The 23902-nt window shown below is 48.2% G+C and overlaps 1 protein-coding gene across 1 annotated transcript in view; it reads right to left on the minus strand.

Moving 5' to 3' along the window:
• Positions 1-2498: 2498 nt before the first annotated feature.
• mlphb (melanophilin b) overlaps positions 2499-23902 on the minus strand; it is a gene marked incomplete at both ends in the record, with an annotated part of 74330 nt that continues 52926 nt past the window's right edge. Inside the window, 5 exons of the mRNA XM_079254781.1 lie at positions 2499-2525; positions 4980-5074; positions 20465-20513; positions 20832-20897; positions 22353-22502. Coding sequence (XP_079110907.1) covers positions 2499-2525; positions 4980-5074; positions 20465-20513; positions 20832-20897; positions 22353-22502 — 387 coding nt within the window. The remainder of the gene's footprint in view (positions 2526-4979; positions 5075-20464; positions 20514-20831; positions 20898-22352; positions 22503-23902) is intronic.

Genomic DNA, 23902 nt, shown 5'->3' on the forward strand with positions numbered 1-23902 from the left:
GCCCACCCTCAAAACCATCCTCCTGACCCCCACGTCACATCCAAATCTCCCCCACTCCCATCCCCACCCCACCACATCCCCCATCTCCATCTCCATCCCATCCCCCAACCCCCACATCTACACTTATCCACCAACCCACCACACACATGCACCACCCACTCCCCCATACACCCCCCCCACAGACACCCCCCCACACTCACCCGTATACATGCACCACCCACTCCCCCATACACCCCCCCCCACAGACACCCCCCCCCACACACACCCGTATACATGCACCACCCACTCCCCCATACACCCCCCCCACAGACACCCCCCCCCACACACACCCGTATACATGCACCACCCACTCCCCCATACACCCCCCCCACAGACACCCCCCCCCACACACACCCGTATACATGCACCACCCACTCCCCCATACACCCCCCCCCACAGACACCCCCCCCCCACACACACACCCGTATACATGCACCACTGCCACTCCCCCCACACACACATCATCACACTCACCCACACACATCCACACACCTATGTACCGCCACCAGTCCTCAACACACACCCCCTCCACACACACACACATCCCATCCACACTATCAAACACCCCCCACTCCCCAAGTCCCAGGGTCGCAACCAGGCACCAGAGCATGTACCTGCCCGCTGCCGCAGGGACCCCGCCCAGCCCACCCCGCGGCGGCACAGGCGCCCGTCACGGAATCAAAGCCCGCCAACCCATCACCCGCCAGCGACCTCGCCCCGCCGCCGTGTGGCAACTCCAGCCGCTGGCCCATCCAGGTCCACAGTAGGGCTAGAAACCTAGCCACCCCAGCAGTGGAGCAGTCAAGATCCCCCCCCAGGAGCCCACCACAGACCCACAGCCTCCAGAGACCCCCAACCGGCCACCAACCCCGAGCGCAATAAGGTCACATTCTCCCCCCATACTAAGTGATGGAGCTGATCATCATGTTTCAGCGGGGTTACATTTCTTCTACTCAGCTATTCAGATGGAAATTCATTTTATTTTTTCTCCCATTGCAGCTGCGCAAGAACTGTTTGCAATGTAATGAATTTCCTTCACTTTATTTTTATTCTTTCATTATTTTTCTCCTTTTTTCAGTTGAAGCACTTTAAAACAGCTTTGTGTTTGGAAAGAGGACAGGACTGACCCAGAGACGGGACTGTGAGACAGGAGGTGGATGCTAGATATAAGGCTCTACTGAAGACGAGGGATGCAGCTGCAGGGTTTTCCAGAAACTGATTCGGGAAGCAGATATGCTTTCATCTTAAATTATGTGATAGAAATAAAATCAGTTTGTTAAACATATTTTTCTTGTGTTTGTACATATTTTCATCTTATTTCATATTTCTTCTATATCCGTAAACTAACTTTTCCTCCCTGTAAATATAGATGATCAGAAATCGTTCACATGGCCAGGATCACCTCTGCCATGTGAAGGCAGATTTCCCCTTACGGGTAAAAATGTGTCCATCTGAGTGTGTTGTAACCACTACAGAATAAATGGGAAGCTTTAATAAAACGCAGAAAACTGGACCTGCAGCTGAAAACAGTCTGAGGTGAAACCCTGAGAACGGCTCTGCAAATGGAAATCAGACAGCAAAACAGCACAGAACGTTCAATCCAAGCAGCTTTCAGGTGACCCTGCAGAAGAGTTCAGACTTGTCAGGAGAAGGCGAGAAGGGGAGATAAGGGCTCAGCACGGAGGTGAAACTATGATGGTTTGGGCGTCTGGATCCAGTAAATGCAACATGTAAAACACGGAGATGAAAAGAGAATAAAGTAATTCAGACTTCTGCACATGTAAGTGAAAAGAAAAAGCTTTAATGGTTCAGCAGCTGTCAGTGAAACACGAGTAAATGTTGTAAACTGTTATTAAAGAGTTTTAATGATGCTGCAGCAAAACATAAGAAATGTGTTTAAACAGATTATAGTGGAATATTTAAACACAGTCAGCAGGAAACTACAGATTAAAGACAAGAATTTACAAACTAACGCAGGCATTAATGTTCACAATCTATCAATTCTTTAATGATTTTCATCATATATTAAAATGATTATCACTTAACATCTACAATTACTTTTATTAACCAGTTCAAAGCTGTCACATGAAGACATGAATAAGTTATAAAGTGTAAAAAAAGGCTGTTGTGGGAGTGACCTGCAGTTTGTTATTACCCAGTCTGAAACCAGAGTTTGCATCTATCTGTGATCTGTGCTGAATAACCGGCTAGCTTTCTCCTTTTAACACCTCACTGTAACTGCATTTACATGCATGTTAATGTCTGAAAATCACATGTTTACCAGATCAAAGTTAGTGCACGGCAGGTACAACACATGCTGTCAGATGGTACAGATCTACTCCTGCTGCTGACTAAACGATAAAGACAGATTTTACATTCTGATCCTCAGCAGACGTCTGATTTTCCTCTGTGTGAATAAAGCAGTGATGAAACTTGTCACATAATACTCAGCCTCCTCCTCATGAGCCCTGAGTCATTACTGGTTTCTGCAAGAAGACACAGAAAAAGAGACAATGAAAACATCAAGTTGTTAATAAATAAAGTAATCGCTCTGATGCAAAAGACAAGATGTGCAAGGTGCATGCGAACATAAAGCTGTTGATTTGTCAGTGTCGTTGATCTCAAAGAAAGAAAAAGAAACCGTAGAAATAACTGCAGCGCATGAAAGAGGCAAAAAGCAGAGATTGATCATGTTTGGATTGAAGGAATTAAGGAATCATTATGTGGATAACAAGAGGTGGCATTTCATGTTTTAATGTTAGAAAAACACGCGGAGGAGTCAAGATAATCTTATCAGGTTGGTTCTGAAGGTGTTACCTGGTAACCAAGCAGATGGTGAAGCCTTCACTGCAAAGTGTTACCAACTAATCCCTCTTTTATTCTCTAATAAACATAAACATCATGTCAGATGTTAAAACTGAGAAGTTTAATCATTTCATGTAAAATCTGAGCTGATTGTGAATCTGATGCAGCAACACGTCTGTAAAAAGTTGTTCCAGGACGATGTTTAGCATCGTTAGCATCTCCTCTTCTTCTAACATCTGGAAACATCTGGGAAGTGAGGAGAGCAGCTGCTGGAGTTTCAGGAGAGGGATGTCGTCCCGTTCTGGTCTGATGCAGGATTCCAGCTGCTTCCATGATGCTCCAGATGTTTTGTACTGGTGGAACTGGACTGCAGCAGACCAGTTCTCCTGTTCCACCATCAGGATGTGGTCCAGCATGGTGGAAGGTCTTCCCTGAAAGAGACGTTGTCTGGATGGGAGCAGATGTTTCAGCATTGATGGAGCTTCCCAGATGTGGAAGCTGCCCACGCCATCGGCACTAATGCAACCCCATCCCATCAGAGATGCAGGCTGATAACAAGCTGGATGCTCCCTCTCCTCTTTAGTCTGCAGGACACGCCGTCCATGCTGTCCACAAACTACTCCACATCTTCATCCAGGTTTCCACTCAACCTTTTAGATGAGCTTTGGTCCAGAGAAGACGGCGTGTTTCTGGATCCTCTTCACGTATGATGGAGCTTTAAGCTGCAGACTGAACTGTGTTCCCCCTGAAAGAGCAGCAGCATGGAGTTTGACCTTCAGTCTTGTCTGCATGTGAACAGAGATTCTCTGAATCTGTAATCGTTTCATGACACACTGAGGATCTTTACATCTTCATTATTTTACACTGAAGAACATTTTTCTGAGATTGCCGCCTCTCTGAAATGCTTCCTTCATTCCTAGTTTTGTTACTAAATGACTTTTCCAGCCTTCTGTTGATCCTGTTCCAGCTTTTCAGAGAAGGCTTGCTGCCATCAGATCAATAGTTTTTGTTTGGTTTTGTAAAAAGAAAAGACATCGGATAAAGAATAACTCGCATGACTGTTTCTTCTCTTTAAGAACTTAAATCTCAGATATCTCAGGAGTTGAAAAAGTCAGACTTTGTCTGTTTCTAATGCAGACTTGAGTTTCCAAAAGTAAAGCCAAAACCTCCATATCTCATTATCCACTACTTCTCTCTGCTATCTCATTTGGCCTGAAGTCGATCTTAAATGTCTTGGCAGGATACTTGGATGAGCTAATTCAACCCCGATGCATCATGACAGTACTGAAATCTACGTGTGATTTATCCGTTTCAACATTTAAACGGGTGAAATGAGGGCAAACACGTTTTGTGCCAAATAAATGAACATTTTATAACAAGTAATAAAAATATGCTGACATCTTTTTCCAGGTATATAACTTGATAATATCTAATAAAAACCTAAAAGGAGCCTCATTTGGTTGGGTCCTGCACTCCTGATGACACCTCACACCACAGTTTTCCATTTAAAGACATTATTTATTTGATTACAGCAGTGGAAGTGAATAAAAGAAAGAATAGAAAAATCAAATTAGCGTAAAATTGTGATTGGGAAGAAATCATCAGCAGATGTTCAGTGAAAGAAGTCAAAGCCCACTTGATTGATGAATGAAGAGCTCACTTCTAACTTTACCAACTGGCATTCTGGGAAATGATCTTCATCGTTAATCCTTCTTCAGGCATTTCTTTCTTTGCTGGGAATTAGATGAGTAACTTTAACGTTGCTCCGAACTGAAAATGTTTAATCAATACCACCTTGGGTTTGACTGATTTATATGCATTCACATGAAACAACTTTGTCTCCATGTGGTATTTTGTCATACTGTAACACAAACTCCTAACTACCAGGGGGTGGACATTGGCTAACAGTGAACCCCAGAGGAGTAGAAATCCTGAATCTGGAATCAGTCCTATAACTCGTATAAAAATAGTTGCCAGGATGTAAAGGCTTCCAGACGGAACAATGTGCCATTGTTTCATTCTGTTTTCTCCTCTGAATATTAATGTAAGAACAAGTGTTTCTTTTTGCAAAAGGCAGCTGTGTACTGTTGGAAGTGAACTGTTCATGGCACCCAGCACCGCAGCGTGGGTCGTACCGCGCAGGTCGCCCGCGTCTTGGGCTTTGTCACTGGGTTCCTTTGTGTCAGGGAGCCCCTGTAGTGGGAGTTCCTTACAAACCTGTCCGACTGGTCTGAAAACACACAGGGACTGCACCGTTAATGCACGATCTTCCACATCTGTGGTTTAAAGCTCAGCTAGGAAATCAGATTTCAGTTTTCTTTAGAAAAAAAGAATGGAATCTGGTCCATGTTGATGTTTAGGAACTACGTGACAGTGGCAATGACCTTAAAATGTCTGAGCTTTATGTTATTTTAGGAACTTCTGCTTCTCTGTATACAGTACTATAACATCCATCCATCTATCGGAACAACACACACACACACACACACACACACACACACACACACACACACACTAATCAGTCACTCATAATAAATGATAAGCGGAATAACTGTGGAAATGGACTAAAGCTTTAATTCCTTTGAAGTCCACATTTCTAGGGATTTGAACTGGATCACAAGCTCTTCCATGATGGCTGGCCATCAGTTCAAATCCCTAGAAATGTGGCCAGCTGGCGAACTGGCGCCATCCGAGGCAAACCGGCAGCAACACCTCGGTGCTGGAAGCTTTCTACATGTGTGTGATGGAGAGTCCCTGCTTCCTCCGTCACCGCCTGGTAAGGAAATGCTCTGCCGCTGGCAGACGGTGCTGCAGTGGAAACCACAGAGAGAATGACCAGCAGGGAGCTCTCCCACCCAGCCAGTGGGCTGTTTGACGCCTTCCCACCAGGCATGAAGGCCTTTAAGTCAGAGGCTGTTAGACTGGTGGATTATCATGCATCACCCAGGCTGCTCTGCTTCCAGTATCCTGCTGAGCTTTTAGTTTGCAGCACTACTGTGTGTATTTATATTTACTCTGATTGGTTTTATTGTTACCTCAACCAGTGTTTATCTATCAGTCTTTCTGTTTGCTATTTTACACAAAAACTACAAAATGGATTAGATCATTTCTTTTTTTTTTTTCCTTCAAAACCCATTAAATGTTGGGATTGTTCCAGATCATTATCTGGACGTAGGAATGTTGAAAAGGATTCTTCCTCATTGTGAGATTTTCAGTATATCTGCAAATAAATCCACAATAATTGGTGGGAACATCCAGGAGAAGTTACCACCAGGTTTTCCAAGATATCAAAGGTAGATGTGGACGCCACCATCCAGAACAAGAGCAACGTTCTGGACGCCACCATCCAGAACAAGAGCAACGTTCTGGACGCCACCATCCAGAATAAGAGCAACGTTCTGGACGCCACCATCCAGAACAAGAACAACGTTCTGGACGCCACCATCCAGAACAAGAGCAACGTTCTGGACGCCACCATCCAGAACAAGAGCAACGTTCTGGACGCCACCATCCAGAATAAGAGCAACGTTCTGGACGCCACCATCCAGAATAAGAACAATGTTCTGGACGCCACCATCCAGAACAAGAACAACGTTCTGGACGCCACCATCCAGAACAAGAACAACGTTTTAGAAGCTGCCATCCAGAACAAGAGCAACGTTCTGGACGCCACCATCCAGAACAAGAGCAACGTTCTGGACGCCACCATCCAGAACAAGAGCAACGTTCTGGACGCCACCATCCAGAACAAGAGCAACGTTCTGGACGCCACCATCCAGAACAAGAGCAACGTTCTGGACGCCACCATCCAGAACAAGAACAACGTTCTGGACGCCACCATCCAGAACAGGAGCAACGTTCTGGACGCCACCATCCAGAACAAGAACAACGTTCTGGACGCCACCATCCAGAACAAGAGCAACGTTCTGGACGCCACCATCCAGAACAAGAACAACGTTCTGGACGCCACCATCCAGAACAAGAGCAACGTTCTGGACGCCACCATCCAGAACAAGAACAACGTTCTGGACGCCACCATCCAGAACAAGAACAATGTTCTGGACGCCACCATCCAGAACAAGAACAACGTTCTGGACGCCACCATCCAGAACAGGAGCAACGTTCTGGACGCCACCATCCAGAACAAGAGCAACGTTCTGGACGCCACCATCCAGAAAAAGAACAACGTTCTGGACGACACCATCCAGAACAAGAACAACATTTTAGAAGCTGCCATCCAGAACAAGAACAACGTTCTGGACGCCACCATCCAGAACAAGAACAACGTTCTGGACGCCACCATCCAGAACAAGAGCAACGTTCTGGACGCCACCATCCAGAACAAGAACAACGTTCTGGACGCCACCATCCAGAACAAGAACAACGTTTTAGAAGCTGCCATCCAGAACGAGAACAATGTTCTGGACGCCACCATCCAGAACAAGAACAACGTTCTGGACGCCACCATCCAGAATAAGAGCAACGTTCTGGACGCCACCATCCAGAACAAGAGCAACGTTCTGGACGCCACCATCCAGAACAAGAGCAACGTTCTGGACGCCACCATCCAGAACAAGAGCAACGTTCTGGACGCCACCATCCAGAACAAGAGCAACGTTCTGGACGCCACCATCCAGAACAAGAACAACGTTTTAGAAGCTGCCATCCAGAACAAGAGCAACGTTCTGGACGCCACCATCCAGAACAAGAGCAACGTTCTGGACGCCACCATCCAGAACAAGAGCAACGTTCTGGACGCCACCATCCAGAACAAGAGCAACGTTCTGGACGCCACCATCCAGAATAAGAACAACGTTCTGGACGCCACCATCCAGAACAAGAGCAACGTTTTAGAAGCTGCCATCCAGAACAAGAACAACGTTCTGGATGCCACCATCCAGAACAAGAACAACGTTCTGGACGCCACCATCCAGAACAAGAGCAACGTTCTGGACGCCACCATCCAGAACAAGAACAACGTTCTGGACGCCACCATCCAGAACAAGAACAACGTTTTAGAAGCTGCCATCCAGAACAAGAACAACGTTCTGGACGCCACCATCCAGAACAAGAACAACGTTTTAGAAGCTGCCGCCCAGAACAAGAACAACGTTCTGGACGCCACCATCCAGAACAAGAACAACGTTCTGGACGCCACCATCCAGAACAAGAACAACGTTCTGGACGCCACCATCCAGAACAAGAACAACGTTCTGGACGCCACCATCCAGAACAAGAACAACATTTTAGAAGCTGCCATCCAGAACAAGAACAACGTTCTGGACGCCACCATCCAGAACAAGAACAACGTTCTGGACGCCACCATCCAGAACAAGAGCAACGTTCTGGACGCCACCATCCAGAACAAGAACAACGTTCTGGATGCCGCCATCCAGAACAAGAACAACGTTTTAGAAGCTGCCATCCAGAACAAGAACAACGTTCTGGACGCCACCATCCAGAACAAGTACAACGTTCTGGACGCCACCATCCAGAATAAGAGCAACGTTCTGGACGCCACCATCCAGAACAAGAACAACGTTCTGGACGCCACCATCCAGAACAAGAACAACGTTCTGGACGCCACCATCCAGAACAAGAGCAACGTTCTGGACGCCACCATCCAGAACAAGAGCAATGTTCTGGACGCCACCATCCAGAATAAGAGCAACGTTCTGGACGCCACCATCCAGAACAAGAGCAACGTTCTGGACGCCACCATCCAGAACAAGAACAACGTTCTGGACGCCACCATCCAGAATAAGAGCAACGTTCTGGACGCCACCATCCAGAACAAGAGCAACGTTCTGGACGCCACCATCCAGAACAAGAGCAACGTTCTTGACGCCACCATCCAGAACAAGAGCAACGTTCTGGACGCCACCATCCAGAATAAGAGCAACGTTCTGGACGCCACCATCCAGAAAAGAGCAACCTTCTGGACGCCACCATCCAGAACAAGAACAACGTTTTAGAAGCTGCCATCCAGAACAAGAGCAACGTTCTGGACGCCACCATCCAGAACAAGAGCAACGTTCTGGACGCCACCATCCAGAACAAGAGCAACGTTCTGGACGCCACCATCCAGAATAAGAGCAACGTTCTGGACGCCACCATCCAGAACAAGAGCAATGTTCTGGACGCCACCATCCAGAACAAGAGCAACGTTCTGGACGCCACCATCCAGAACAAGAACAACGTTCTGGACGCCACCATCCAGAACAAGAGCAACGTTCTGGACGCCACCATCCAGAACAAGAACAACGTTCTGGACGCCACAATCCAGAACAAGAACAACGTTCTGGACGCCACCATCCAGAACAAGAACAACGTTCTGGACGCCACCATCCAGAACAGGAGCAACGTTCTGGACGCCACCATCCAGAACAAGAGCAACGTTCTGGACGCCACCATCCAGAACAAGAACAACGTTCTGGACGCCACCATCCAGAACAAGAACAACGTTTTAGAAGCTGCCATCCAGAACAAGAACAACGTTCTGGACGCCACCATCCAGAACAAGAACAACGTTTTAGAAGCTGCCATCCAGAAAAGAGCAACCTTCTGGACGCCACCATCCAGAACAAGAACAACGTTTTAGAAGCTGCCATCCAGAACAAGAACAACGTTCTGGACGCCACCATCCAGAACAAGAACAACGTTCTGGACGCCACCATCCAGAACAAGAGCAACGTTCTGGACGCCACCATCCAGAATAAGAGCAACGTTCTGGACGCCACCATCCAGAACAAGAGCAATGTTCTGGACGCCACCATCCAGAACAAGAGCAACGTTCTGGACGCCACCATCCAGAACAAGAACAACGTTCTGGACGCCACCATCCAGAACAAGAGCAACGTTCTGGACGCCACCATCCAGAACAAGAACAACGTTCTGGACGCCACAATCCAGAACAAGAACAACGTTCTGGACGCCACCATCCAGAACAAGAACAACGTTCTGGACGCCACCATCCAGAACAAGAACAACGTTTTAGAAGCTGCCATCCAGAAAAGAGCAACCTTCTGGACGCCACCATCCAGAACAAGAACAACGTTTTAGAAGCTGCCATCCAGAACAAGAGCAACGTTCTGGACGCCACCATCCAGAACAAGAGCAACGTTCTGGACGCCACCATCCAGAACAAGAGCAACGTTCTGGACGCCACCATCCAGAATAAGAGCAACGTTCTGGACGCCACCATCCAGAACAAGAGCAATGTTCTGGACGCCACCATCCAGAACAAGAGCAACGTTCTGGACGCCACCATCCAGAACAAGAACAACGTTCTGGACGCCACCATCCAGAACAAGAGCAACGTTCTGGACGCCACCATCCAGAACAAGAACAACGTTCTGGACGCCACAATCCAGAACAAGAACAACGTTCTGGACGCCACCATCCAGAACAAGAACAACGTTCTGGACGCCACCATCCAGAACAGGAGCAACGTTCTGGACGCCACCATCCAGAACAAGAGCAACGTTCTGGACGCCACCATCCAGAACAAGAACAACGTTCTGGACGCCACCATCCAGAACAAGAACAACGTTTTAGAAGCTGCCATCCAGAACAAGAACAACGTTCTGGACGCCACCATCCAGAACAAGAACAACGTTTTAGAAGCTGCCATCCAGAACAAGAACAACGTTCTGGACGCCACCATCCAGAACAAGAACAACGTTCTGGACGCCACCATCCAGAACAAGAACAACGTTCTGGATGCCACCATCCAGAACAAGAGCAACGTTCTGGACGCCACCATCCAGAACAAGAGCAACGTTCTGGACGCCACCATCCAGAACAAGAGCAACGTTCTGGACGCCACCATCCAGAACAAGAGCAACGTTCTGGACGCCACCATCCAGAACAAGAACAACGTTCTGGACGCCACCATCCAGAACAAGAACAACGTTCTGGACGACACCATCCAGAACAAGAACAACATTTTAGAAGCTGCCATCCAGAACAAGAACAACGTTCTGGACGCCACCATCCAGAACAAGAACAACGTTCTGGACGCCACCATCCAGAACAAGAGCAACGTTCTGGACGCCACCATCCAGAACAAGAACAACGTTCTGGACGCCACCATCCAGAACAAGAACAACGTTTTAGAAGCTGCCATCCAGAACAAGAACAATGTTCTGGACGCCACCATCCAGAACAAGAACAACGTTCTGGACGCCACCATCCAGAATAAGAGCAATGTTCTGGACGCCACCATCCAGAACAAGAGCAACGTTCTGGACGCCACCATCCAGAACAAGAGCAACGTTCTGGACGCCACCATCCAGAACAAGAGCAACGTTCTGGACGCCACCATCCAGAACAAGAGCAACGTTCTGGATGCCACCATCCAGAACAAGAACAACGTTTTAGAAGCTGCCATCCAGAACAAGAGCAACGTTCTGGACGCCACCATCCAGAACAAGAGCAACGTTCTGGACGCCACCATCCAGAACAAGAGCAACGTTCTGGACGCCACCATCCAGAATAAGAGCAACGTTCTGGACGCCACCATCCAGAATAAGAACAACGTTCTGGACGCCACCATCCAGAACAAGAGCAACGTTTTAGAAGCTGCCATCCAGAACAAGAACAACGTTCTGGACGCCACCATCCAGAACAAGAACAACGTTCTGGACGCCACCATCCAGAACAAGAGCAACGTTCTGGACGCCACCATCCAGAACAAGAATAACGTTCTGGACGCCACCATCCAGAACAAGAACAACGTTTTAGAAGCTGCCATCCAGAACAAGAACAACGTTCTGGACGCCACCATCCAAAACAAGAACAACCTTTTAGAAGCTGCCGCCCAGAACAAGAACAACGTTCTGGACGCCACCATCCAGAACAAGAACAACGTTCTGGACGCCAACATCCAGAACAAGAACAACGTTCTGGATGCCACCATCCAGAACAAGAGCAACGTTCTGGACGCCACCATCCAGAACAAGTACAACGTTCTGGACGCCACCATCCAGAACAAGAGCAACGTTCTGGACGCCACCATCCAGAACAAGAACAACGTTCTGGACGCCACCATCCAGAACAAGAACAACATTTTAGAAGCTGCCATCCAGAACAAGAACAACGTTCTGGACGCCACCATCCAGAACAAGAACAACGTTCTGGACGCCACCATCCAGAACAAGAACAACGTTCTGGACGCTACCATCCAGAACAAGAACAACGTTTTAGAAGCTGCCATCCAGAACAAGAACAACGTTCTGGACGCCACCATCCAGAACAAGTACAACGTTCTGGACGCCACCATCCAGAATAAGACCAACGTTCTGGACGCCACCATCCAGAACAAGAACAACGTTCTGGACGCCACCATCCAGAACAAGAACAACGTTCTGGACGCCACCATCCAGAACAAGAGCAACGTTCTGGACGCCACCATCCAGAACAAGAACAACGTTCTGGACGCCACCATCCAGAACAAGAGCAATGTTCTGGACGCCACCATCCAGAATAAGAGCAACGTTCTGGACGCCACCATCCAGAACAAGAGCAACGTTCTGGACGCCACCATCCAGAACAAGAGCAACGTTCTGGACGCCACCATCCAGAACAAGAACACCGTTCTGGACGCCACCATCCAGAACAAGAGCAACGTTCTGGACGCCACCATCCAGAACAAGAACAACGTTCTGGACGCCACCATCCAGAACAAGAGCAACGTTCTGGACGCCACCATCCAGAACAAGAGCAACGTTCTGGACGCCACCATCCAGAATAAGAGCAACGTTCTGGACGTCACCATCCAGAACAAGAGCAACGTTCTGGACGCCACCATCCAGAACAAGAACAACGTTTTAGAAGCTGCCATCCAGAACAAGAGCAACGTTCTGGACGCCACCATCCAGAACAAGAGCAACGTTCTGGACTCCACCATCCAGAACAAGAGCAACGTTCTGGACGCCACCATCCAGAATAAGAGCAACGTTCTGGACGCCACCATCCAGAACAAGAGCAATGTTCTGGACGCCACCATCCAGAACAAGAGCAACGTTCTGGACGCCACCATCCAGAACAAGAACAACGTTCTGGACGCCACCATCCAGAACAAGAGCAACGTTCTGGACGCCACCATCCAGAACAAGAACAACGTTCTGGACGCCACCATCCAGAACAAGAACAACGTTCTGGACGCCACCATCCAGAACAAGAACAACGTTCTGGACGCCACCATCCAGAACAGGAGCAACGTTCTGGACGCCACCATCCAGAACAAGAGCAACGTTCTGGACGCCACCATCCAGAACAAGAACAACGTTCTGGACGCCACCATCCAGAACAAGAACAACGTTTTAGAAGCTGCCATCCAGAACAAGAACAACGTTCTGGACGCCACCATCCAGAACAAGTACAACGTTCTGGACGCCACCATCCAGAATAAGAGCAACGTTCTGGACGCCACCATCCAGAACAAGAACAACGTTCTGGACGCCACCATCCAGAACAAGAACAACGTTCTGGACGCCACCATCCAGAACAAGAGCAACGTTCTGGACGCCACCATCCAGAACAAGAGCAACGTTCTGGACGCCACCATCCAGAACAAGAGCAATGTTCTGGACGCCACCATCCAGAATAAGAGCAACGTTCTGGACGCCACCATCCAGAACAAGAGCAACGTTCTGGACGCCACCATCCAGAACAAGAGCAACGTTCTGGACGCCACCATCCAGAACAAGAACAACGTTCTGGACGCCACCATCCAGAACAAGAGCAACGTTCTGGACGCCACCATCCAGAACAAGAACAACGTTCTGGACGCCACCATCCAGAACAAGAGCAACGTTCTGGACGCCACCATCCAGAACAAGAGCAACGTTCTGGACGCCACCATCCAGAATAAGAGCAACGTTCTGGACGCCACCATCCAGAACAAGAGCAACGTTCTGGACGCCACCATCCAGAACAAGAACAACGTTTTAGAAGCTGCCATCCAGGACAAGAGCAACGTTCTGGACGCCACCATCCAGAACAAGAGCAACGTTCTGGACGCCACCATCCAGAACAAGAGCAACGTTCTGGACTCCACCATCCAGAACAAGAGCAACGTTCTGGAAGCCACCATCCAGAATAAGAGCAACGTTCTGGACGCCACCATCCAGAACTAGAGCAATGTTCTGGACGCCACCATCCAGAACAAGAGCAACGTTCTGGACGCCACCATCCAGAACAAGAACAACGTTCTGGACGCCACCATCCAGAACAAGAGCAACGTTCTGGACGCCACCATCCAGAACAAGAACAACGTTCTGGACGCCACCATCCAGAACAAGAACAACGTTCTGGACGCCACCATCCAGAACAAGAACAACGTTCTGGACGCCACCATCCAGAACAGGAGCAACGTTCTGGACGCCACCATCCAGAACAAGAGCAACGTTCTGGACGCCACCATCCAGAACAAGAACAACGTTCTGGACGCCACCATCCAGAACAAGAACAACGTTTTAGAAGCTGCCATCCAGAACAAGAACAACGTTCTGGACGCCACCATCCAGAACAAGAACAACGTTTTAGAAGCTGCCATCCAGAACAAGAACAACGTTCTGGACGCCACCATCCAGAACAAGAACAACGTTCTGGATGCCACCATCCAGAACAAGAGCAACGTTCTGGACGCCACCATCCAGAACAAGAGCAACGTTCTGGACGCCACCATCCAGAACAAGAGCAACGTTCTGGACGCCACCATCCAGAACAAGAGCAACGTTCTGGACGCCACCATCCAGAACAAGAACAACGTTCTGGACGACACCATCCAGAACAAGAACAACATTTTAGAAGCTGCCATCCAGAACAAGAACAACGTTCTGGACGCCACCATCCAGAACAAGAACAATGTTCTGGACGCCACCATCCAGAACAAGAGCAACGTTCTGGACGCCACCATCCAGAAAAAGAACAACGTTCTGGACGCCACCATCCAGAACAAGAACAACGTTTTAGAAGCTGCCATCCAGAACAAGAACAACGTTCTGGACGCCACCATCCAGAACAAGAACAACGTTCTGGACGCCACCATCCAGAATAAGAGCAACGTTCTGGACGCCACCATCCAGAACAAGAACAACGTTCTGGACGCCACCATCCAGAACAAGAACAACGTTCTGGACGCCACCATCCAGAACAAGAACAACGTTCTGGACGCCACCATCCAGAACAGGAGCAACGTTCTGGACGCCACCATCCAGAACAAGAGCAACGTTCTGGACGCCACCATCCAGAACAAGAACAACGTTCTGGACGCCACCATCCAGAACAAGAACAACGTTTTAGAAGCTGCAATCCAGAACAAGAACAACGTTCTGGACGCCACCATCCAGAACAAGAACAACGTTTTAGAAGCTGCCATCCAGAACAAGAACAACGTTCTGGACGCCACCATCCAGAACAAGAACAACGTTCTGGACGCCACCATCCAGAACAAGAACAACGTTCTGGATGCCACCATCCAGAACAAGAGCAACGTTCTGGACGCCACCATCCAGAACAAGAGCAACGTTCTGGACGCCACCATCCAGAACAAGAGCAACGTTCTGGACGCCACCATCCAGAACAAGAGCAACGTTCTGGACGCCACCATCCAGAACAAGAACAACGTTCTGGACGCCACCATCCAGAACAAGAACAACATTTTAGAAGCTGCCATCCAGAACAAGAACAACGTTCTGGACGCCACCATCCAGAACAAGAACAATGTTCTGGACGCCACCATCCAGAACAAGAGCAACGTTCTGGATGCCACCATCCAGAACAAGAACAACGTTCTGGACGCCACCATCCAGAACAAGAACAACGTTTTAGAAGCTGCCATCCAGAACAAGAACAACGTTCTGGACGCCACCATCCAGAACAAGAACAACGTTCTGGACGCCACCATCCAGAATAAGAGCAACGTTCTGGACGCCACCATCCAGAACAAGAGCAACGTTCTGGACGCCACCATCCAGAACAAGAGCAATGTTCTGGACGCCACCATCCAGAACAAGAGCAACGTTCTGGACGCCACCATCCAGAACAAGAGCAACGTTCTGGACGCCACCATCCAGAACAAGAACAACGTTTTAGAAGCTGCCATCCAGAACAAGAGCAACGTTCTGGACGCCACCATCCAGAACAAGAGCAACGTTCTGGACGCCACCATCCAGAACAAGAGCAACGTTCTGGACGCCACCATCCAGAACAAGAGCAACGTTCTGGACGCCACCATCCAGAATAAGAGCAACGTTCTGGACGCCACCATCCAGAACAAGAACAACGTTCTGGACGCCACCATCCAGAATAAGAGCAACGTTCTGGACGCCACCATCCAGAACAAGAGCAACGTTCTGGACGCCACCATCCAGAACAAGAGCAACGTTCTGGACGCCACCATCGAGAACAAGAGCAACGTTCTGGACGCCACCATCCAGAACAAGAACAACGTTCTGGACGCCACCATCCAGAACAAGAGCAACGTTCTGGACGCCACCATCCAGAACAAGAGCAACGTTCTGGACGCCACCATCCAGAACAAGAACAACGTTCTGGACGCCACCATCCAGAACAAGAACAACGTTCTGGACGCCACCATCCAGAACAGGAGCAACGTTCTGGACGCCACCATCCAGAACAAGAACAACGTTCTGGACGCCACCATCCAGAACAAGAGCAACGTTCTGGACGCCACCATCCAGAACAAGAACAACGTTCTGGACGCCACCATCCAGAACAAGAACAACGTTCTGGAAGCCACCATCCAGACCAAGAGCAACGTTCTGGACGCCACCATCCAGAACAAGAGCAACGTTCTGGACGCCACCATCCAGAACAAGAGCAACGTTCTGGACGCCACCATCCAGAACAAGAGCAACGTTCTGGACGCCACCATCCAGAACAAGAACAACGTTCTGGACGCCACCATCCAGAACAAGAGCAACGTTCTGGACGCCACCATCCAGAACAAGAACAACGTTCTGGACGCCACCATCCAGAACAAGAACAACGTTTTAGAAGCTGCCATCCAGAACAAGAACAACGTTCTGGACGCCACCATCCAGAACAAGAACAACGTTCCGGACGCCACCATCCAGAATAAGAGCAACGTTCTGGACGCCACCATCCAGAACAAGAGCAACGTTCTGGACGCCACCATCCAGAACAAGAACAACGTTTTAGAAGCTGCCATCCAGAACAAGAACAACGTTTTAGAAGCTGCCATCCAGAACAAGAGCAACGTTCTGGACGCCACCATCCAGAACAAGAGCAACGTTCTGGACGCCACCATCCAGAACAAGAGCAACGTTCTGGACGCCACCATCCAGAACAAGAGCAACGTTCTGGACGCCACCATCCAGAATAAGAGCAACGTTCTGGACGCCACCATCCAGAACAAGAGCAACGTTCTGGACGCCACCATCCAGAATAAGAGCAACGTTCTGGACGCCACCATCCAGAACAAGAGCAACGTTTTGGACGCCACCATCCAGAACAAGAGCAACGTTCTGGACGCCACCATCCAGAACAAGAGCAACGTTCTGGACGCCACCATCCAGAACAAGAACAACGTTCTGGACGCCACCATCCAGAACAAGAGCAACGTTCTGGACGCCACCATCCAGAACAAGAGCAACGTTCTGGACGCCACCATCCAGAACAAGAACAACGTTCTGGACGCCACCATCCAGAACAAGAACAACGTTCTGGACGCCACCATCCAGAACAGGAGCAACGTTCTGGACGCCACCATCCAGAACAAGAACAACGTTCTGGACGCCACCATCCAGAACAAGAGCAACGTTCTGGACGCCACCATCCAGAACAAGAACAACGTTCTGGACGCCACCATCCAGAACAAGAGCAACGTTCTGGACGCCACCATCCAGAACAAGAACAACGTTCTGGACGCCACCATCCAGAACAAGAACAATGTTCTGGACGCCACCATCCAGAACAAGAACAACGTTCTGGACGCCACCATCCAGAACAAGAACAATGTTCTGGACGCCACCATCCAGAACAAGAACAACGTTCTGGACGCCACCATCCAGAACAAGAAGAACGTTTTAGAAGCTGCCATCCAGAACAAGAACAACGTTCTGGACGCCACCATCCAGAACAAGAACAACGTTCTGGACGCCACCATCCAGAACAAGAACAACGTTCTGGACGCCACCATCCAGAACAAGAGCAACGTTCTGGACGCCACCATCCAGAACAAGAACAACGTTCTGGACGCCACCATCCAGAACAAGAACAACGTTTTAGAAGCTGCCATCCAGAACAAGAACAACGTTCTGGACGCCACCATCCAGAACAAGAACAACGTTTTAGAAGCTGCCATCCAGAACAGGAGCAACGTTCTGGACGCCACCATCCAGAACAAGAACAACGTTCTGGACGCCACCATCCAGAACAAGAACAACGTTCTGGACGCCACCATCCAGAACAAGAACAACGTTCTGGATGCCACCATCCAGAACAAGAGCAACGTTCTGGACGCTACCATCCAGAACAAGAGCAACGTTCTGGACGCCACCATCCAGAACAAGAGCAACGTTCTGGACGCCACCATCCAGAACAAGAGCAACGTTCTGGACGCCACCATCCAGAACAAGAACAACGTTCTGGACGCCACCATCCAGAACAAGAACAACATTTTAGAAGCTGCCATCCAGAACAAGAACAACGTTCTGGACGCCACCATCCAGAACAAGAACAACGTTCTGGACGCCACCATCCAGAACAAGAGCAACGTTCTGGACGCCACCATCCAGAACAAGAACAACGTTCTGGACGCCACCATCCAGAACAAGAACAACGTTTTAGAAGCTGCCATCCAGAACAAGAACAACGTTCTGGACGCCACCATCCAGAACAAGAACAACGTTCTGGACGCCACCATCCAGAATAAGAGCAACGTTCTGGACGCCACCATCCAGAACAAGAGCAACGTTCTGGACGCCACCATCCAGAACAAGAGCAACGTTCTGGACGCCACCATCCAGAACAAGAGCAACGTTCTGGACGCCACCATCCAGAAGAAGAACAACGTTTTAGAAGCTGCCATCCAGAACAAGAGCAACGTTCTGGACGCCACCATCCAGAACAAGAGCAACGTTCTGGACGCCACCATCCAGAACAAGAGCAACGTTCTGGACGCCACCATCCAGAACAAGAGCAACGTTCTGGACGCCACCATCCAGAATAAGAGCAACGTTCTGGACGCCACCATCCAGAACAAGAGCAACGTTCTGGACGCCACCATCCAGAATAAGAGCAACGTTCTGGACGCCACCATCCAGAACAAGAGCAACGTTCTGGACGCCACCATCCAGAACAAGAGCAACGTTCTGGACGCCACCATCCAGAACAAGAGCAACGTTCTGGACGCCACCATCCAGAACAAGAGCAACGTTCTGGACGCCACCATCCAGAACAAGAGCAACGTTCTGGATGCCACCATCCAGAACAAGAACAACGTTCTGGACGCCACCATCCAGAACAAGAACAACGTTCTGGACGCCACCATCCAGAACAGGAGCAACGTTCTGGACGCCACCATCCAGAACAAGAACAACGTTCTGGACGCCACCATCCAGAACAAGAACAACGTTCTGGACGCCACCATCCAGAACAAGAGCAACGTTCTGGACGCCACCATCCAGAACAAGAACAACGTTCTGGACGCCACCATCCAGAACAAGAACAATGTTCTGGACGCCACCATCCAGAACAAGAACAACGTTCTGGACGCCACCATCCAGAACAAGAGCAACGTTCTGGACGCCACCATCCAGAACAAGAACAACGTTTTAGAAGCTGCCATCCAGAACAAGAACAACGTTCTGGACGCCACCATCCAGAACAAGAACAACGTTCTGGACGCCACCATCCAGAACAGGAGCAACGTTCTGGACGCCACCATCCAGAATAAGAGCAACGTTCTGGACGCCACCATCCAGAACAAGAGCAACGTTCTGGACGCCACCATCCAGAACAAGAACAATGTTTTAGAAGCTGCCATCCAGAACAAGAGCAACGTTCTGGACGCCACCATCCAGAACAAGAACAACGTTTTAGAAGCTGCCATCCAGAACAAGAACAATGTTCTAATTTCTCCATTTTACTAATGTCATAGTTTTGCTATAAATTTCCGTGTATGTGACCTGCTTGTGTTGCTGAGTAAGTGATTTGTTTTTCCTGATAGAAATGTTGCCCTGAAAAAAACAAATGATGCTTCATTTCAGAAAAGCTCTTGAATTAGTCTCAGAGATCCTGCAGCCCCCTGTCTCTTCGTCTCTCGTGTGAAAATTCTTTATCATTTCATTGCCTTCTCATTCTGCCCACTAAAAGCTGTTTAACAGCTGTACTCAGATAAAAAATCCCCATCAGGATAAAAAACATTGACGTTTGAGGTTCAAGTAACTGTTTGGATAAACTAAAGATGTTAAATTCCTTCTGCAATCTGGGTCTGTGCCATCCTACTGGGAGAAAGACAGCACACAGTGTTCACGTTGCACAGAGCTTCATGTTCTCCAGCTTTAACAAGGTTAAGACGTGGAGTCAGCGACAGGCCTGGGGAGCGTGCAGCAGGGGTGGCACTTACTTGTGGGAAAGTTGTGGGAGAGTCTTCTTGCTTGGATCGGGATGGCTGACTGCTAAACACCAAATCGGGAGGCAAAGATAAAGTCCAAATGTTAGCAGAAGGGAAAACATGTGGCCGGTGAAGTTCTTTTGGTATCTCGTTGCAACATTTATCAAAGACAGCTCAGAGGAGAGAAACAATTTTATTAGTGGATTTAAATCAGAGAAAACTGGATTACTAAATGCATGTTCAGTCCAAGACGATGTCCTGCTGTCAACCAGCCTGATGTGCCACAGAATAACCCTGGTAAACTCTTGTTTGCTTTTATTCTAAATAATAAAATCTACAAAGCAAAGATAATATTCAGACTGGAATTGAAGCGGATTACCCGTCGTTTCTTATCAGGTGTTCCAGCAGCATTCAGGGCAGCAATCCGGTTCTCAATGTAAAACACCTGGACAGAAAACAGGAAACAGAGAGAGAAAGGACAGTTCTTACTGTTTTTTCTTCTTAAATGATCCTTTTACAGCAAACAGTGAAAAAGACACAGTGAAACACACGTTTATACACTGCGAAAACAAAGGAATGACTGCTTTTAGGAGCACGCGTGACTCAGTGCCAGCTTAGCTGGGAGAAGGACAGATAGACGGATAAATGTGATGTTTCTGTTTTATATTTAGTCCACTGTCTGTCTGCAGAGCTCCACTGTGGGGACGGTTCTGGTCCACCTCCACCCCTCCCTCACCCAATGCCACCAGGGAGGTGATAAGAACGGTAATGTAACACAGCAGATGAAAAAGACAAAGATAAACGTCTGATGTTGTACAGAAGCGTAGAGATGTCACCCACATTTAAAAAGGGGATTTTTTTTTATGTGATAGCGCTTAATGTTATTGATAGTACTGTTACTGTGGTCTGGTCGACTCCTGACGGCTCCTGCGACGGTGTTTCCTGACCGGGCTCATCTGTGCTCAGCAACATGTAGGTAGGTAGGTGTGTGAGTGATGTTTAAGTCAAGTGTTGGAAACTGATGCTGGTTGGGTGTGTGTGTATGAGTGTGTTTGTGTTAGAAGGGAGGGGCTGATGCATTTTCTTGTGTTTTTATCTCATGTAGCCATTTGTGTTGCGTTTTATTGTAGGAAAAGTGCTTTATAAATAAAGTTTGATTTGATAAAGTGTGATCCAGATGGTAACGCGGTGGTTCCAACACTGTCTGTCGGCGGATTTTACTGAGAAAAGTAAAAGTAGCTGCGTGTTCCGTAACTTCATGGTTCTGCAGCTCTGCCACATGTGACCATTATTATTATCAATATTTCACATTCCTACAGCAGCTAAACGGACTTCAGAGTAAGCCAATAACAAATACTAAAACAAGCTTCAAAGCATCAGTGAAAAGGTTTAATTTCTGCATCAAAAGGATGCATCTGTCCCTAAAGCCTCCCTCCTCCCACGATCCAGCATCCACAGAAAGGACAAGCCATTTTCCAAGAGAGCTGATTGGTTGGGTTGTGGTGCTTTTATACTCATTGATCTCTTATTCACTGCATGACCTGCTCCAGAGCAGGTTAGACACACAGCGTAGGTTACCACGAGTTACGCCGGTCAGAAGTTAACCAGCGTGGTGGTGCAGACAACCCGGATTAACTGGGAAGTCACCTGGATGAGAGGAAGTACAAACGTCAGGTAGTCGTCATCACACCGGCTGATGAAGCTCTGAGTGTCCACACAAATAGCTTGATTTTACAGCTCTGTTACCACGTAAACAAGAGGCAACAAAATGTTTGTTTACAGTGTCAGCGTTGTGGTTTGGTCCTGAGAACAACGGAGAGGACAGCTTACCACTTGACTTCAGGGTCGTTTTTAAAAGCTACCAAGCAGCTCAGCTTAACTCTGTCTGCTTCATTCTTACCTCACTTTTAGCGTTCTGAACACTGGCAGCTGCTTGCGCCACTTTATCTTCCAGTTCAACCAGTAAGGCCGTTGAGCCTTTGAAGCTGGCCACAGATGCCTCCTGCAGGGGGGGCTCCCTCCTCTCCAAGCTGTCTGATGAGCTGTGCATCTGCAAACAGAGATTCTCAGTTAAAGGCCAGATAAAGACGTTCACATGAGAGCTGTGTGTGTGTGTGTGTGTGTGTTTAAAAGGCCTTTTCCTTTCACTGCTTTTACTACAATACAGAACACTGATGTGAGTTTCAACGAGGACCAGCAGCATGCGCGGCGAGACACGTTTAACTTTCACAGGTAAATGTGTCGCAGGCTGCCGGGGTTTGTTGTGTGTCAGAGGAAACCCCGGATAAAGAATGCTGGGAAACTAAATGTTCAGAAACCTGCTGGTTAGAGTTCAGCTAAGGTCCAAGAAAATCCAGTACAAGAAGTAAAACAAAAGAGTTCAGAGAGAAAAACCAAAGCAGAGAAAGGAGAGTTGGGTTGGATGTTCACAGGTCTGTACTTCGCTCCCCTCCAACGACGCTGAACACACCGTGTCTGATGTGCTCTGCGGTGTGTAAACATGTAGAAACACACTCCTTATGAAGACGAAGACGAAGAGCTGCGTAAATGCATTTCTTTTTACCTTTCTGAAGCATGAAGTGGCAGCGGAGATGCAGAAGGGACAAAGTTTTAGAGCACAACGCAGAATATTTCCCACTGATGAAACAAATAAACAACAACCTGAAAACAAAACAATGTTTCTGTTCTATGTGGAAATGACATCTGCTGTCACTGCCTGTGTTTTTCTCCTCATTTTTCACATCGAATTAAAAAAATTCATTCATTCATTCGTTCACCACTCAGTCCAGTCCGGGTCTCTCTGGGAAGCTGGAGGTTGTTTCAGCAGCCATCAGGTGAGAGGCAGGAACACCCTGACAGGTTGTCAGGCCGTTGCAGAAAAAATGGTGAAAATAAAAGTAACCTTACGACTACATGGGTAATAATAACGACTGTAATGGAAATGATGACATAGCGCTATGACAGACTGGTGTACGCCGCCTCTCGCCTGCTTTTCGCTCCAGTTTCCCAGCCAGCCTGAACTGGAACAAAAGCCACAGAAAACTGATAGACTGACGGATGAAAAAGCAACGATTCCAAAACTCTTAATTAAAAAATCATTTGGAAATTAGAGATTTATTTAAAATAGCAAAATGAATTCCAGTATGTCTTCAGGAATAAAGGTCCAAATCTGGCAGCAAAATGAAGGAATAAACTACATAGAAAAACATAGAGTTGACTTTTTACAAATACAAAAGGATGAAATCTTAAAGGAATGGATCGACTCAGATATGAAACTGATAAAGATTAGAAGTGAAATGGTTAACAAGTCTTTACTTATATCTGTGGAACTTCTCATTTATTACAGGATGTTTTCCAGAATGAATGAAAACTGCTAAAGTCCAGTTAATCAGCTCAGTGATTAACATGTCGGCTTCTTTTTACCCCCAGTTTGAATAAGAAACAGATGAG

Source organism: Telmatherina bonti (assembly GCF_933228915.1).
Source record: "Telmatherina bonti genome assembly, chromosome: 15".
In the NCBI taxonomy this organism is placed as follows: domain Eukaryota; kingdom Metazoa; phylum Chordata; class Actinopteri; order Atheriniformes; family Telmatherinidae; genus Telmatherina; species Telmatherina bonti.